The 14,381-nt window shown below is 38.9% G+C and overlaps 1 protein-coding gene and 1 non-coding gene across 2 annotated transcripts; one reads left to right on the top strand and one right to left on the bottom strand.

Annotated features, from left to right (window-relative positions):
* The first annotated feature begins 1,086 nt into the window (after positions 1 to 1,086).
* trnal-uag lies at positions 1,087 to 1,168 on the top strand. Its single transcript has one exon. It is a non-coding gene; the product is annotated as a tRNA-Leu (tRNA).
* Positions 1,169 to 2,949: 1,781 nt separating this feature from the next.
* On the bottom strand, positions 2,950 to 12,540 carry sdr42e2 (short chain dehydrogenase/reductase family 42E, member 2). The gene is made up of 11 exons (XM_034219921.1): positions 12,130 to 12,540; positions 11,141 to 11,236; positions 9,661 to 9,718; positions 8,872 to 8,990; positions 8,222 to 8,297; positions 6,658 to 6,740; positions 6,154 to 6,291; positions 5,782 to 5,847; positions 5,176 to 5,239; positions 5,000 to 5,073; positions 2,950 to 3,585 (listed from the first exon to the last, which is right to left on the bottom strand). The coding sequence occupies exons 1-11, from the start codon at positions 12,538 to 12,540 to the stop codon at positions 3,343 to 3,345; spliced, it is 1,428 nt and encodes a 475-aa protein (XP_034075812.1). The 3' UTR covers positions 2,950 to 3,342.
* Between the last annotated feature and the right edge of the window lie 1,841 nt (positions 12,541 to 14,381).

Here is a 14,381-nt window from a genome sequence, read left to right as displayed (position 1 = left end):
ATCACTACATAGTTTGTATGTGCAGAGAAGTTTCAACAGGTCTTCCCTCAGTGTGTTGTAGAAACGATCAAAACACTACAGCAGTGTAGCATTTTCTCTCAGTGCTCCTGCTCTTCTGAACTTCCAGCATCCAGCTAACAATTAATGGGGCTTTGTCTCTTTTTCATAATTAGGTTTTGCATAACTGTGATTTCCCCACACTGCTTTCAAATCCAATAAACCTCAAAACAAGGGGATTGCATACCTCACTTGCCTTAAGGGGACAGGTCTTGGCAAGACCATAAGTATATAAGCACAAATCTTATAACGGCATTAGCGAAGCAATAAGCAAAAGTCTTTCTTTTTTAATGAAATTATTGTAACCTATTGAAATCAAACGGGTAAAGGAAAGCACAAGGAAAAGATCACCAAAATTATGCAAACGCATTTCTATTATTAACAAAAAAACATGAATGTATGAAGTGTTTTTGGTAGCACTTCACTGCATAACAGTTGAGTTATTAAATAACAAGAATCATGCAAAAGCATTTATACCTTCAAATGTACTCCCCTACTGATTATATGTACAGTAGGGGAAGTGTTAGAAGATGTATAAAGTGATTTTGGTAGGACTTTACTTTATAACAGGGAAGTTATTTAATATTGCATTGCAGATTTAAGTTGTCGGCTTGTTTTGATAGAGATTAGGTTGAAGCTCCTTGTATAACTTTGGTTGTTTAGAGATGTCGTTTTAAGAACGTTTTGTTTTTGATCCATCAAGATTGCATTACATCTGTTAGTAACTTTCTAACTGAAGAGGGCTTTTAAATTGAAATTACTTCCAAAGATCTTTTGCTCGCTTTTCTGTTGACTGGTGTAAGGAAGAAAACAAATGTAAACGAAGGTACATGGTCAAATCTATTTTTTACTCAATTTCAGTCCTAGAAATTAGACTTTACATTAAAACTTTTTAAAAGGTGCAAAACTTTTAAATACTTGTCACTATTTGCAACGTTACTATTCTCGCAATGACTATACGAATATTCTACTAATTTATATATATAATGTGTATATAAATATGCATCAAGCCTTTTAGCGGCCTTATATGGTAGCGTGGCCGAGTGGTCTAAGGCGCTGGATTTAGGCTCCAGTCATTTCGATGGCGTGGGTTCGAATCCCACCGCTGCCAGATTAATTTTATTCTTAGAGACGGCTTGTATTATTTGATCAAATTGAAAGGTTTGGCAAGTAACGTAAATAAAGGACTAGTAGCCTACTGAGTAATATGTTGTAACGTAGTAAATAACGTTATTTTAGCAGTTCCGCTCCCAATGAAACACGTGACAACCCCAAGATATTATGTTAGCAAATGCAGGCTAATGAAGCAGAGCGTCAGATATTGGAGTATTTGTAGCTAATAGTTTAATTAATCTATATGACAACACGACACAACAGTTTAATTCTACACGTTTATATCACATACAACCCTGTAGTAGGCAAACTCACCATGTTAATAACCACTCGTAAACTTTGATGGCGTCTGTTGTTTACACTGTGCAGTCTGACAGCCTCCACTCGGGAAAACCTAGTCAAGCCAGCCCGCACGTGATATTGCTGTGCGCGAATATCCTATGCATTACGGTAAAATCCTGGAAACACTGCCTCTGTGTTTAGATGAGAATAAAACAAAAACTGTCCAGTATCAAAGACTCATTTCACTTCAGGGTGATAGCAGGACATCCCAGTCACTTCGAAAAAATTAGGACATTCTGATGTACAGTTTCAAAATAAAAGACCTTTGAAGTCTCATATAGGCCTATATCATCCCTGTTTTTAGATGAGAATAAAACAAAAACTGTCCAGTATCAAAGACTCATCTCACTTCAGGGTGATAGCAGGACATCCCATCTAGTCACTTAGAAAAAATCAGGACATTCTGATGTAGAGTTTCAAAATAAAAGACCTTTGAAATCTCTATTGTATGAGCTATCATCCCTGTTTTTAGATGAGAATAAAACAAAAACTGTCCAGTATCAAAGACTCATTTCACTTCAGGGTGAAGTCTCATATATGAGACTTCAAAGGTCTTTTATTTTGAAACTGTACATCAGAACGTCCTTTTTCTGAGTGACTAGATGGGGTGTCCTGCTATCACCCTGTAGTGAAATGAGTCTTTGATACTGGACAGTTTTTGTTTTATTCTCATCTAAACACAGAGGCAGTGTTTCCAGGACTCTACCGTAATGCATAGGATATTCGCGCACCGCAATATCACGTGCGGGCTGGCTTGACTAGGTTTTCCCGAGTGGAGGCTGGCTTGACCGCAGTATGCTGACGATGTGGGTGGGTCAGATAACGGAGTGTTTGTAACATTAATAGTTAAATTAATCTATATGACAACACGACACAACAGTTTAGATGAATTCTACACTTATAGTTATATCATATACAACAGTCTAGTAAGACTCACCATGTTCATTACGACGTGTAAACTTTGATAGAGTTCGTTGTTTTCACTATCTACGTAAAACGAAACTAACTAGCTAGCATTCCCTCGTATGGTTCAACATTTCTCCACCGTGATTGGTCAAATGTTGGACGAATGTAGGTGCTCGCACTCTCATTGGCCAAATAATGTTGGAGCTTGTCTTGGGTTCGATTCCCACCGCTGCCTAAATGTTTACATTTTTTCATAGAATTCGCCTTGTTTCTTTATTATTTGAACATCGGGTAGACATTTGCCACTATGGCTCATTTTGCCCTTACAGATGACTATTTAGGACTGGGGAAATCGTTGGCAGTGCAAGTGCGCACTCTTGTGGCAACCTTAATATGCACACATCCACAAGTTCAGTACTTACATTTTATAGGAAGTGTTAGATTACACTTGTGTCATGGGAATTCATTTTAAATTTAAAGTTATGCTTTTCTTTCAATTGTATAGAAAAGAGAGAACTTATAAAGTGAAGCTCGTATTGTAGGCATTCATAGTTAATGCTTTTATTTCGCAAAAGTGTACAAAATTACTTATTCAACTCTTTGTGAATCACAACAAATCGTTATCATGGAACCTGGAAACATGCTTACATGCTTTAAAAGAAATCAATCCAAATTGTAATATGTGCAGTACAAAATTAGATTCATAGTTACTTCAAACTGTAGAGAAATCAATAACATTCACACAACTCAGGTGTAATAATTTTAAGCAGCCTGGTAGTTTCATTGTTTGGAAATCAGATACCCATATACAAAAAAATCTAAAAGATGGAAGACATTTTTATATAACATGACATTCCAAAGATGTTTTTTTCTCACAAACTATATTGACCGCGATCCATCCAGTACGTTTTCTATACAAATGGTTTAGTTCTGACAGAGTATGCAGGATATCATCAGTATCAGCATGCTGATGCCCATCAGCAGCAGGAGGACCAGGGGCTGCTGGGGGGTCCAGGAGAGGCTGAGGAAAGCTGAGCTGGAGCGAGGCTGTCTGGACTTCAGGTAGTGCTCCACAGAGTCCGCCAGGCTGTAGGACTTGGGACAGTATCCCAGCTCTCGACGCGCTTTGTCAATCTTGAAGGTGTGGCTCACAGCTATGCTCCTTACCTGCAGTGGAAGACATTTACATCAATTCATAATTCATCAAGACAGAAATCATCTCCAGACGCTGCAGAACAGGAGAGAAAGGTAAAGGTCACACTGTCAGGCTAATGGTTTACATTAACCTCTATTGGGCAAACTTGGTTTTACATTCGGATAGCCTGTGACTGATTGATGCCTCCGGTTACTGCATCTCCTTACTGCTTGGGTATAAGGTGTCAGCATGTGATGTGAAAAGGAGTTCAAACAGACACCAGTGAGACAGGAAAAGCTTGTTACCAATCTGTCATCTTCCAGCTCGCTCCTTAGGTTAAACTGCTTCAAACACTGCTCAAATTCCACAACATATCTATCTATGCATGTACAGTAACCTCACCTGCCTTCAACGTTACCTCACTTGAGAGAACTTTAATGCTTTAGGCAATTCACTTCCCCAGGTGTTACCTTACTATGCTGATGGCACACATTTTTACAAATTGGCCACACATTAGTTATAACATTTGAAATAAGCACACAAAAATATCTTCCTTGCAGACCAGAAATGTGTGTGCGAGAGGAAAAACTCTGCACATCACGCGATGGCTTAACCTGAGAGTTGGCAGGATCATTTGAGGCCAGCTGCCGACTCCATTCACCATAGCAACAGCTGAGGTCACTTCCTGAAGACTTCATCCTGACCTTCCTGTTCTGACCCTCAGCAGTTTATGTTTTATTCACAGGAACAATCATTAATCCCCGGGCCAGCAGCTGTCTGACAGAATGAGCTGCAGGCCCACAGGCTCAGCTCAGGTTCTGTCTCATTACACTTTCATGAGTCTGTACAGGCGGCGGACGGAGGCTCCTTAAGAAGCAGCGGAAAGGTCTCCCCCGGCAGGATTACTGCACACTGCCCTTTTCCTGATACACTATCATTATTCCGCTTTTGAAGTAGTGCTATGGAGGAGTGGATGGTATTCAGATGCTTTTAGTGACTAGGGCAACTTTGAGATTTCATTTCTTGCCGACCTTTTTCAAGGCTCATTATTTTATTTTTTTTCATAATTAATGCACAAATCAGACGAAGGAAGGGAAGAGCAAGGGGGCTGATAGGAAAATACCCACTCTACAGAAGTTTGTCTTCACTGTTGTGGAAGAGACTAAAGCATAGATCTACAGATGAGAGAGCAGACAACCAACATACAAGAACATACTTCCACTAAGGTAGCTAAAGATACGGTCCTTATCTCTGCTCAGTTTATTCCAATCAGAAAGCCTAAGGAATAATTTGAGGAGTTATACACCATTTTCTTTCCAAGCATCAATTACAGAGTTCAATTTTAGTATGTCATAAAACTTGTTGAGGGCAGAACAAACTAAGCTTTCAAAATTCATGGAGTCTGAAACGTGTTTTGACCAAAGAGGCAGGAAGAAGCATGATTACCTCGCTCCTGGTGAAGAGGAGAGGCACCTCTATCACAGGTCTCAGGGCTAGATGCAAATACTCAACAAGGATGGCTGAAAAGAAGACAAATATACATGCACGTTAGTATTGGTAACAACTCACCAAATGTTTGAATACATTATGCTCTAAAAGGTAGACAAATAATGATGAGCTACCTGCTGAATAGACGAGTGAAACAGGAAGGTTTATCGTTGGTTGGCTGTGGCCCAGCCTCTCAAACTGCAGCATGTAACAGAGAGAAAAACATTCCACTTAAACTGTAAATATCCCTGACAGCACAAAGGATAAGGCAGGTTCTTTTATATCTAATAGATCTGTAGATAGCTAAGTAATGACGACAAGTGTCTAACAATACCATACACCATAACCTGTCTATAGAACTCAAGCCCATTCGTGGATGTAAATATTAAAAACATTTTTCAGATGTTTTCTTTCAGTCATTTGTTAAAACAGCTTGGTTTCACTCAAACAGTGGTCAATAGTGCATTATGTTTTGGATTATTTCAGCAGCCAATTAAAACACTTTTGTGGTAGTAAAAGTGAACTATATTAACCATTATTGCGCCACACTCTGACGTGTGTTTTGGATTTTTTAGGACAAAGATAGATCCCGCTGAACACAGAAGAACAACGTAATCAAGCTTTGGCTTCACAGACAATACTTGTTGGTAGAATCGAATCAATGTTAGTTTTGTTGTTTTCATGATATATGTTGACAATAGAAATATACAGTATATGCCCTGCATTACTATTTAACTTACCAAAGGTCTCAACCACTCAAACAGATTTAATGAAACTCCATCATTGATGAAATAGGCCTGTCCACTCTGCAAAGGAACAGAAAACAATTAATAATAGGAGCTAGTTTTAATTTTGAACATACACACACTCATCCTGTCTGTCTATGGTCTTAGTTTGGGATGTTTAGAATAAAAAGAGTAACTATATCAAGACTGAGGGAATAATTAACTTCAGTTAATAATAAACAATATTTAAGTCATCAATCTGATACTTAAAAAGTATGGTTAGCAGCGTTGTTGCATGTCGTAGTTTAAAACCTGATTTATTCTGTGTAGTTCCATCAGATTGATCACATCATAGATCTATGGGTCTGTCTGTTTGTCCTGACTCACAGCGACTCCGTTCCTCTTCAGAGTGAGAGCCTCGGCAGCCAGCTTGTGGGCCAGCACCAGGTTATCCACATGGACCCAGTTCATCCGGGCCCGGGGGTCACCAAACCTGAAGCTGAACAACCGGCGCTCCACATTCATCTGAGAGATAGAGAGGGAGGAGGGGCGTCGTTCTGTGGTTCTACATCACACATTCTGTACTCTTTAACATGCTCAAGCAAAAGTGAAGCATCCTTATGTCTGTACATCATAAAATGATTTTTGAAAAGAAAAGTTACAAAAAAACTGTCTTACATTTCAGCGATTTATTAACTTTCAATAAAACTAGGCACTGAAAAAAATTGAAATTAAATTTCTTTTCATGTAAATTGACATTAAACTATTTAGTCAGACATACATTCTGCAAGGGAGGCTACAGATACTACAAATTGTATATCTTTCCCAGTTCCAAAATAAGATGAATAAATACATTGTTAACATATACCAAGTTGATTCTGTGTCTCTCACCATGACTCTGTGGAGGTGTCTCCTCTCCTCTGGTCCGTAGATGCCGCAGGGCCGCAGGACGCAGCTCCGAAGCAGACCTCCACCTGCACAAGGGACCATTCAAAACTTCAGTGAAAACATGCATATAATGTGTTTTAAAGGTCTCAGATATATACAAAACATGTCTCTGAAGTCCCTCCCCACGCCCCTCTGAGAGATATTTGGTTAAAAAGACACAATGCTGCTCTAGGAGGAGATTCAGGTGATAAGGTGGGGGGGGGTTACCTTGGTTGGTTATTGGCTAATGGTTACACAAGCCAAAAAATTGTTATGACATCATAAAGTGGCCAAAATCTGATCAGCACATTTTCAGACAGGTTTTTATATAAATGGATCAGGACAAACAGAGAGAGAATCTTTTTTCCTGAAACTTTCAGAATCTCTTTACACAGAGGGGACACATGTTGATGTATACAAGACATGAAAAAGTAGATTTTGGTGACCTTTAAAACCTGTTATCAGTGCACTCATATTTAAGCAAAGAAATCCTCACCGAAGCTGTTTTTTTTTTTTTCCTTTTCCGCTGTGTATCAGCGGGGACAGACTTGTTTTGTTTGTGTCATATTCTACTCGTGAACCTCTCCATGAAGAAATATTTTCGTAATTTATCTCGCACGACTCCTCAAGCTATTTAGTTTTGAGAATACCATAGATGCAAGAAAAGACTATGAAAAGACTGACTCAGACACAAAGCAGCGATTAGGAATGTGTCTGCTACTTCAGAACCACGGACAGCTCCATATATTTATTAAAACCATAGACTGTACACATTCAACAGAGCACAGTAACCTAACCTTAGTCAGATAAAGGATCAATAAGTCGGACTAGGCTAGCACATGACATAGTATTGGATAATTGCAACTATCTTGGCATTGCTTTTAAATGCAAACATTTGAGGAGTTAAGGGGATGGGAAACTGGACAAACATTTTTTAAATAATTGTTTACCCTTTTAACTCTTATTTTCTAATTTAATCAAATGATTATTGTTTTCAAATGAACTATGAACTTTCAACGTTGTACTTAAGTCAATTTGAGTGAATGTGTTTTGTTTCTTTTCACCACTGCAGAGGTTTTCTTTTACGTGCAGTACATGCTGGAGCAGATACAGGAACTTTAACTTGCAGTATGTCATAGAACAGCAATGAGATACCATCACCTTATACATTTAATTCATATCTGAGCTTAATTAAATGGTTAAGGCGATGCTCACTGTTGGATGTCGGGTTACACTGGAGGAGGTAATGGGACACTTAAGAGCTGAGAATGTAAATAACATGAAGGAACTCGAAACCCATTTTATGCATTAAAGATGTTTGTCGCACTGGAAACTAGATAGTCTTGCCAAGCTCTAAATTTGAACTGGTGTCACTGAGTTCATATGGGATCGAACAAACCGTTTCCATGGCAATCACTGAGCGCTTTAGTGTGTTTCCTTTTGCACAATTATTTTACAGCTAAACCCAAAAAGCTAAGGCTGCAATCTCCTCTGATCTGATTTACATGTTGTCATTGCACACACTGACCTTTTAGGGAGCATCCGTCGGCAGAGAGGACCATCTGCTCTGCTATTGTTTTGGTTCTGGAGTAGTTGTCAATGTGCTGGAACAGAGATAAAAACAAAATACTGAAAGTGTATTATGTTTGGCAAATGTACGGGACATTTAAATATGTTGGTCTAGTAGCAAAACCACAGTTTAAGGACAAATCAAAGCTCTTGTTCGGTGAAAGTAACAGCATTAAAATGTAATCAAAATACCAAAATGTTTAATATTTATCATGCAGAAGAGCCCATTTTAGACTAATATATATATTAAAGATTAGAGATTATAATTATAGCTGCAATTATGTGTAAGCATTACTTAAATTGATTTGGACTGATTGTTATGCTATTTTAAAAAACGTGTCTTTATATTTAATGATTATGTGTTGCATTAATAAACCCAAAAATAAATATATCAAAGAAATGTAGGAGAATACACAGTTTATCAAATCAAATAAAAAGTTAATCAAGTAAAAAAGTATATGCAATAATATAATTGCATAAAATACAGTAAAATGGTACATGAAAGATGCATTTTGCTCACTATTTGTTTAATTGTACTCAGCTAGATCCCATCACTGCAATAGTCAATATGATAAGTTATTTGTTTTTAATGATTTTCTTTATACGCACCACGTCGGGGGGTACACATTGCACGGAGCCCTCGTCCCCATCCTCAATTGGTTTGCCAGCAAACACCACATTGATGGTGCTGGTGTACACCAGCCTGGGGATGCTCCTCTCCCTGCACACTGAGAGAGAGGCAGGTCACACACCGAACACTACAGAGAGGATTTATATGGATTTGCGGATTAACAACTTTATTTTGGCTACAAAAACATTAACATTATGTCTCACTATTTACTGCAGAAATGATTTGTTTACAATGTGTGATTAATAACTTTTCAGCTAAATCAGCTATTAAAACTCAAACTCACCAGACCAAGTACATTTCACATCAAGTTAAAGATGGGGTATATCATTTATTTCAGAAACACTTTTTGTTATATTCCATGGAATGCTCTTAACATCCCGATAGCAATGAATATATTAAATGCTTTGACAATAAATCCATAAAAAAATGTCATCTGTGGAAGCCGTAGCGCTGTAAAAAGCACGACCAATCATTTTAGCCGGCCCGGCTAAAATAACTGGATGGCCTACCTGCCCGTCAGCCTTCCATCTGTGCACAAATTGATCTCGTGCCCTCATTGGTCATGTGCGCGTCCGTGTGTGTTGGAGGAGGGGCTCTGTAAGGAAGTCTGAAGGAAAGGGCAGATTTTTTCCGGTTGTGTACTTTCAAATTCTAGCGCACTCAAGCTGGTTTCTCCAATATTACATACCCCACCTTTAAGAATGTCAATTACCTCTTAATTTGTATCTTTAAATATTATATTGAATCACTGATACATGAATACCTACCGTTTATGACATTATTGGTCCCGCCCACATTGACTGACTCCACCTGTTCTTTTCTCAGCTGACAGATAAACAAAATGATAATTATAATGAAAATGAATGATACATTGATGTCCAAACTTCTTCTTACATCGTGACTATTTGCTCTCTCTTACACACACAAACAAACTAACTGTAGTGAGGTCAATTTGCTTTAATTTATTTATTGGTGGATCACTGGGGGTTTTGGCATTGAAGGAGCATTAGTATAATTATTAACATTTGTTGAACAAAACAGAAGCAGTCAGTGACCAAGGGCAGCCTTAAAGTAATGTAAGCATGACTGAGAAGTAGTAGGTGTTAGGGAAATAATTGTCTTAGACTCCTAGATATGACGTACATGACCAACCCTGACGTCTGTTTATCTCCTTTAAGGACATAGGCTGCTTCAGCCATAATGTTATTGTTCCCATTCTGTGACTGGGCAACACTAGGTCACAGATGGTCTGTTGTTGTGGGTGCATTGGGACACTTCCTTCTTTGTTGTTTGTGGACTCCAAGGTATGACATCTTCGAGGCCATAAGTGACGGACGCAAGCAACTCAGTGTGCCCAACTGTTTAAACTATCTTATCAAAATATGTTGATTACTCTCTGCGAAACCAGTTAAATGGGCTAACGAGAGAGAGGCGCGCCAGAATTGACGTGGCAACTCTACCGTGCAGTCTCACCGTGACTGCTGTGACTTGTGATGTGAATCCTCCGGCCGTAACTCCAAATAAACCATCAGTGTTTGACATCAAAGCTCCTGCTCTTCCCGTGGCTCTTTCCTGAGTCTGTGACTCCCACTGCATTGCTACACAGAAGTTTCCCTTACAGTAGGTATGTGTGTATGTGTGAATGTATGGCATGTGTGTAGGTGTGTGCACTCGAGGGACGGTTTGTCGAGAGCAAATACTGGGGATGCTGCTTTTCTGGTTCTCCAGTTGCAGGGTGTGTGTCGGTAAGTGCACAGCACTGGAACACACATGTTTATCTGGTTTTACTATTGTGTTTGTGTTTGAGTCAATTGACATTTGTTTGTGTTATTCTGTAATCCTCCGATTTCAAATTCCAAATAAAAATATAGTAATTAAGAGAATTTGCAGGTAATTCAAATTCAAATATTAATAATGAAAACAAAAAAAATCCTATTTATTTCAAGTAATTTGTTAACATTGTTTAGCTAGTATAAAAATCAATGTTTTATGGAATAACCCTGATTTACAATCACAGCTTTCATGTGTGTGTGCTCTCCAAGAGACAAACCTCTTCTAAATAAACTGTTGTTGCATTTATCTTCACCTCTCACAAGAAGGTCTGGTACTTTTTAATATATTGTTATGAACGTATTGTGCATGTTGATCACAGATTACTACATTCAAAAAGTGAACAAAGCACACCAATGAACATCCTCCCTAGTCTTTTTTCCTCTGACTGAAAAGGCTTAAAGAAAGGAAAGTCACCTGTTCTGGTCCAGACATGCCGTAAGAAGCCGTGTGGAATATACAGTCGACCCCTTCACACATTTTATAGAGGGAAAAATAATCCCGGATGTCACCCTTTGAGAACAAAAATAAAAAAAATAACCCTAAATGTAATGCTTGATGCTTCATTTGGAAACAGCTATCTTCATTAGTTCCATTACTTTACATCCATTTCATGCGGTGTTATCAGTAAGGTCTTCGCCTCTCATTCACAAATACACACAGTCACACACACACACCCCGCTGGCAGCAGGCTACCATGCAGTGTGCTGGCAAACCATCAGGAGCTATTTGGGTTTCTGTGTTTTGCTCCATGACAGTATGACAGGAGGACTGCCAGCCCCATGACAAGTTAGGAGCATTGCAGTCACAGAGCATGTGTGAGTTAATATATATCCCATGGAAGGACAGTTGTAATTAAGGTAAGTGTGCCATGAGGCCTTCAGGTGAAACCCGAAACATGTCTCCACCCTCTGTGACCCAGCAGCTGGCGGTCTGAGGCAGATCACTCACCTGTGTCTTTTTTCATGACAGAATCCAAACTAACCACAGAGACACACTGACGCTGGCTCATTCAAGGCTAGAGACGATTTTCAAGTCTGTAAGGAGGCGTGTCGGTTAAAAGAAGAAGCTATTCTTTAGGTGCCATGTATGTTTACCTTTCCCAAATGTTATTGGCATGCATGCCTTTTAATTAAATTAGTTGCTGAATTGGCGATAGACAGGCTAACATTTAAAAAGTAAGTGAAGGGACAGTTATTGGGCACAATACCAGGGAACCACAGCTTTATGACTTAAACAATCATTGCTGTTGTTGGTGTAGTATGGTCTATAATTACCCTGTCATAGTATTGACTTGAATTAAATTGTCAGGCAAGATTATTTGGTAAAATGCAAGGACAATTAGAGAAACAGAAACATCTTCATCTCTTTAATAGCAGGATCTCAGGTCCCTCACTGCTACATACCTGATAGAAGGTGGCCCCATCAGGGATGTCACAGGGAGGCCTGTTCATGTCCAGAAGGATCACTGACACCCCCTGGCTGGCTAGATCTCTCCCCAGCCTGAACCCAAAGTATCCCCCTCCCCCTGTGACCAGCACCTTCCCTGAGGAGATGCCCCGGGCCAGCACTGTCTCCTCTCCCAGTCTGGAGGCCCAACTCTCCGAGCTGCTGTAGCTGGTTGCCATGGCTCCACTCAGCCTCTCGTGGATGGCGGGGGTCGGGCTGGAGGCGATGGCGGGGGCTGGGTGGTCGACCCATGGCTGCTGGGGGAGGTCGAGCATGTTGGGTCCACTGGCCTGCATGACACTCTGAAGCTGCTTCACCTCGCAGAGAGCCCCCAGACTTATGTCTTGATGGGTCGAGTAAAGGTACATATTGATTTTAATAATTGTTAACAGAATCAAAATGTAATCTGGCAAAATGGTCACATCAGGTACAGTTTAACTACAATGGCCTCACAATTAAACTTCAATGCAATGATTATCTCACAAAACTAAAATAATGTTTTTTTTAAAACTGGAAGATCAAATGTACACACATCTTCCTGAGTATAACATATTTCATGGACTGGGAATCATTTCATGATTAATTAAAGTAAAAGAAAAAATTGTATGTTTATTTTTTATACTTTTTGTGAAAAAAAACACAAATACACATGCAAAACACATGAAACAGCCATTGTTTTTTAGAGATAAAGGGTGCAGTCTCCAGCCACCAAAGCAATATCCATATATTAACACTTAATATGTACCTCTTCTCAGCAAAACGAATCAGCTAGTGAGACATTTAGCATTCAAAGTGAAAAATCCGACACGCGGATCAGATTTCCGTCACGTGCATACTTTAAACGTCTCAATAGGCTACTGATATTAATACTCATAATTATACATTTACCTTAATATTCCTGTCAACCTCTCACATCCATACCTGTGGCGATTGGCTCGTGAAATAATCCCGTCTATACCTTCCCCTCCCTCTCGCGCATGGTGCCTCTCGCGTCACATCCCTCTGTCAATCACCTGCACCTCACCTGAGGACACTACCGTAATGTCTGTGTGCGCGGCGCAGGAGGATCGTGTTTCCAGGAGCATCAAGTGGCAACAGAGCCTGCCCCTTTTTGGGTGTCTCGAATTTAAAGCCCTGCTTCATAGCAATACAAACTCAAATTTGTTAATTTTGTTTATTCAGTGTAATGTGTCTCGAAAACCTGTCAAATGTCTTATCTTATCTAATGTTATATCAGTTGATTATTATGTGAAACTAAATAAAGTCTGCACTCATGGACAGATTATAAAATATCAGGCAACTGGGACACATGCACGCTCACAAATATAAATGAACAGAAATATGAAATAAAAGTTTAAATTACTTGTTATTGACTATATTGTGCATTATGTTATTGGTTATTGGAGGCCATATTCTAACGATTTTTTGATTATTTAATATATACATTTTTCATATGGGTGTTACGAGATATATCCATAGATCTAGTTTCTTAATTTTGTTCACAAGATTGATGCATTTAACTCCAAAATCCTTTCTTTTAAAAAAAAAATCTACCCGGAGGAGCATGCGAGTGGGGAGGTCCACCCCCCACTTAAAACATGTTCACATGGATATGATCATAAATATACTTGCACACTTTTTATATAGTAACCTATGTCAATTACCTTCTAGTTTGGTAGTAAAGTGGTCTAGTGTAGATACTTTTAATTCATTATTTACATTTAATGTTGTGTGATCTTTGGATACTCTATTGATATATATATGTATAATTTAATATATTGTCGGGCTGGTTTAGCCCCTGATGTTACTAGATCAAAGCAACACCCTTGTAAAGTTCCCCCAACAATTGGTCATGGTGTCTTTGTAGTAGCTTTGGATGTGTTTGTGGTTGTTTAAGGTCTCTTTGTAGTCGTTTATCATCACTTCATATTGTCGCTCTTGTCTTTTTGTTGTCATTCGACTTATAAATGTTAACTATCACTTTATAAAAGGATCTGATACAAACAATCCATCTTCTTTCCTCCTATTGCCAGCCCCGGAATAGACCAGGGATCTTAAATATAAGTAGTTCTGCTCATTCCTATCCCAATGCAATAGAAAACTGTGAGACAGAGTGAAGAAGATATTGAGGATTTTGAACTTAAAGGCTTAATAATACAATGATTTCTATATGTCTGTAAACACATGCCAATCAAATCTATAACTAATG

The sequence above is a fragment of the Gymnodraco acuticeps genome, unplaced genomic scaffold (genome assembly GCF_902827175.1).
Source record: "Gymnodraco acuticeps unplaced genomic scaffold, fGymAcu1.1, whole genome shotgun sequence".
NCBI lineage: Eukaryota > Metazoa > Chordata > Actinopteri > Perciformes > Bathydraconidae > Gymnodraco > Gymnodraco acuticeps.
The sequence above is the reverse complement of the archived record's forward strand: the minus strand, read 5'-3'. Positions and strand labels throughout refer to the sequence as shown.

Excerpts from the sequence above, each read along its gene's own strand:
- sdr42e2 (XM_034219921.1), bottom strand. The coding sequence starts at position 12,540 with ATGTACCTTTACTCGACCCATCAAGACATAAGTCTGGGGGCTCTCTGC. Across the intron at positions 9,719-11,140 it reads GCATGTCTGGACCAGAACAG|CTGAGAAAAGAACAGGTGGA; the intron begins GTGACTTTCCTT and ends TTTATCTGTCAG. Across the intron at positions 6,741-8,221 it reads CGACGGATGCTCCCTAAAAG|GTGGAGGTCTGCTTCGGAGC; the intron begins GTCAGTGTGTGC and ends TCCCTTGTGCAG.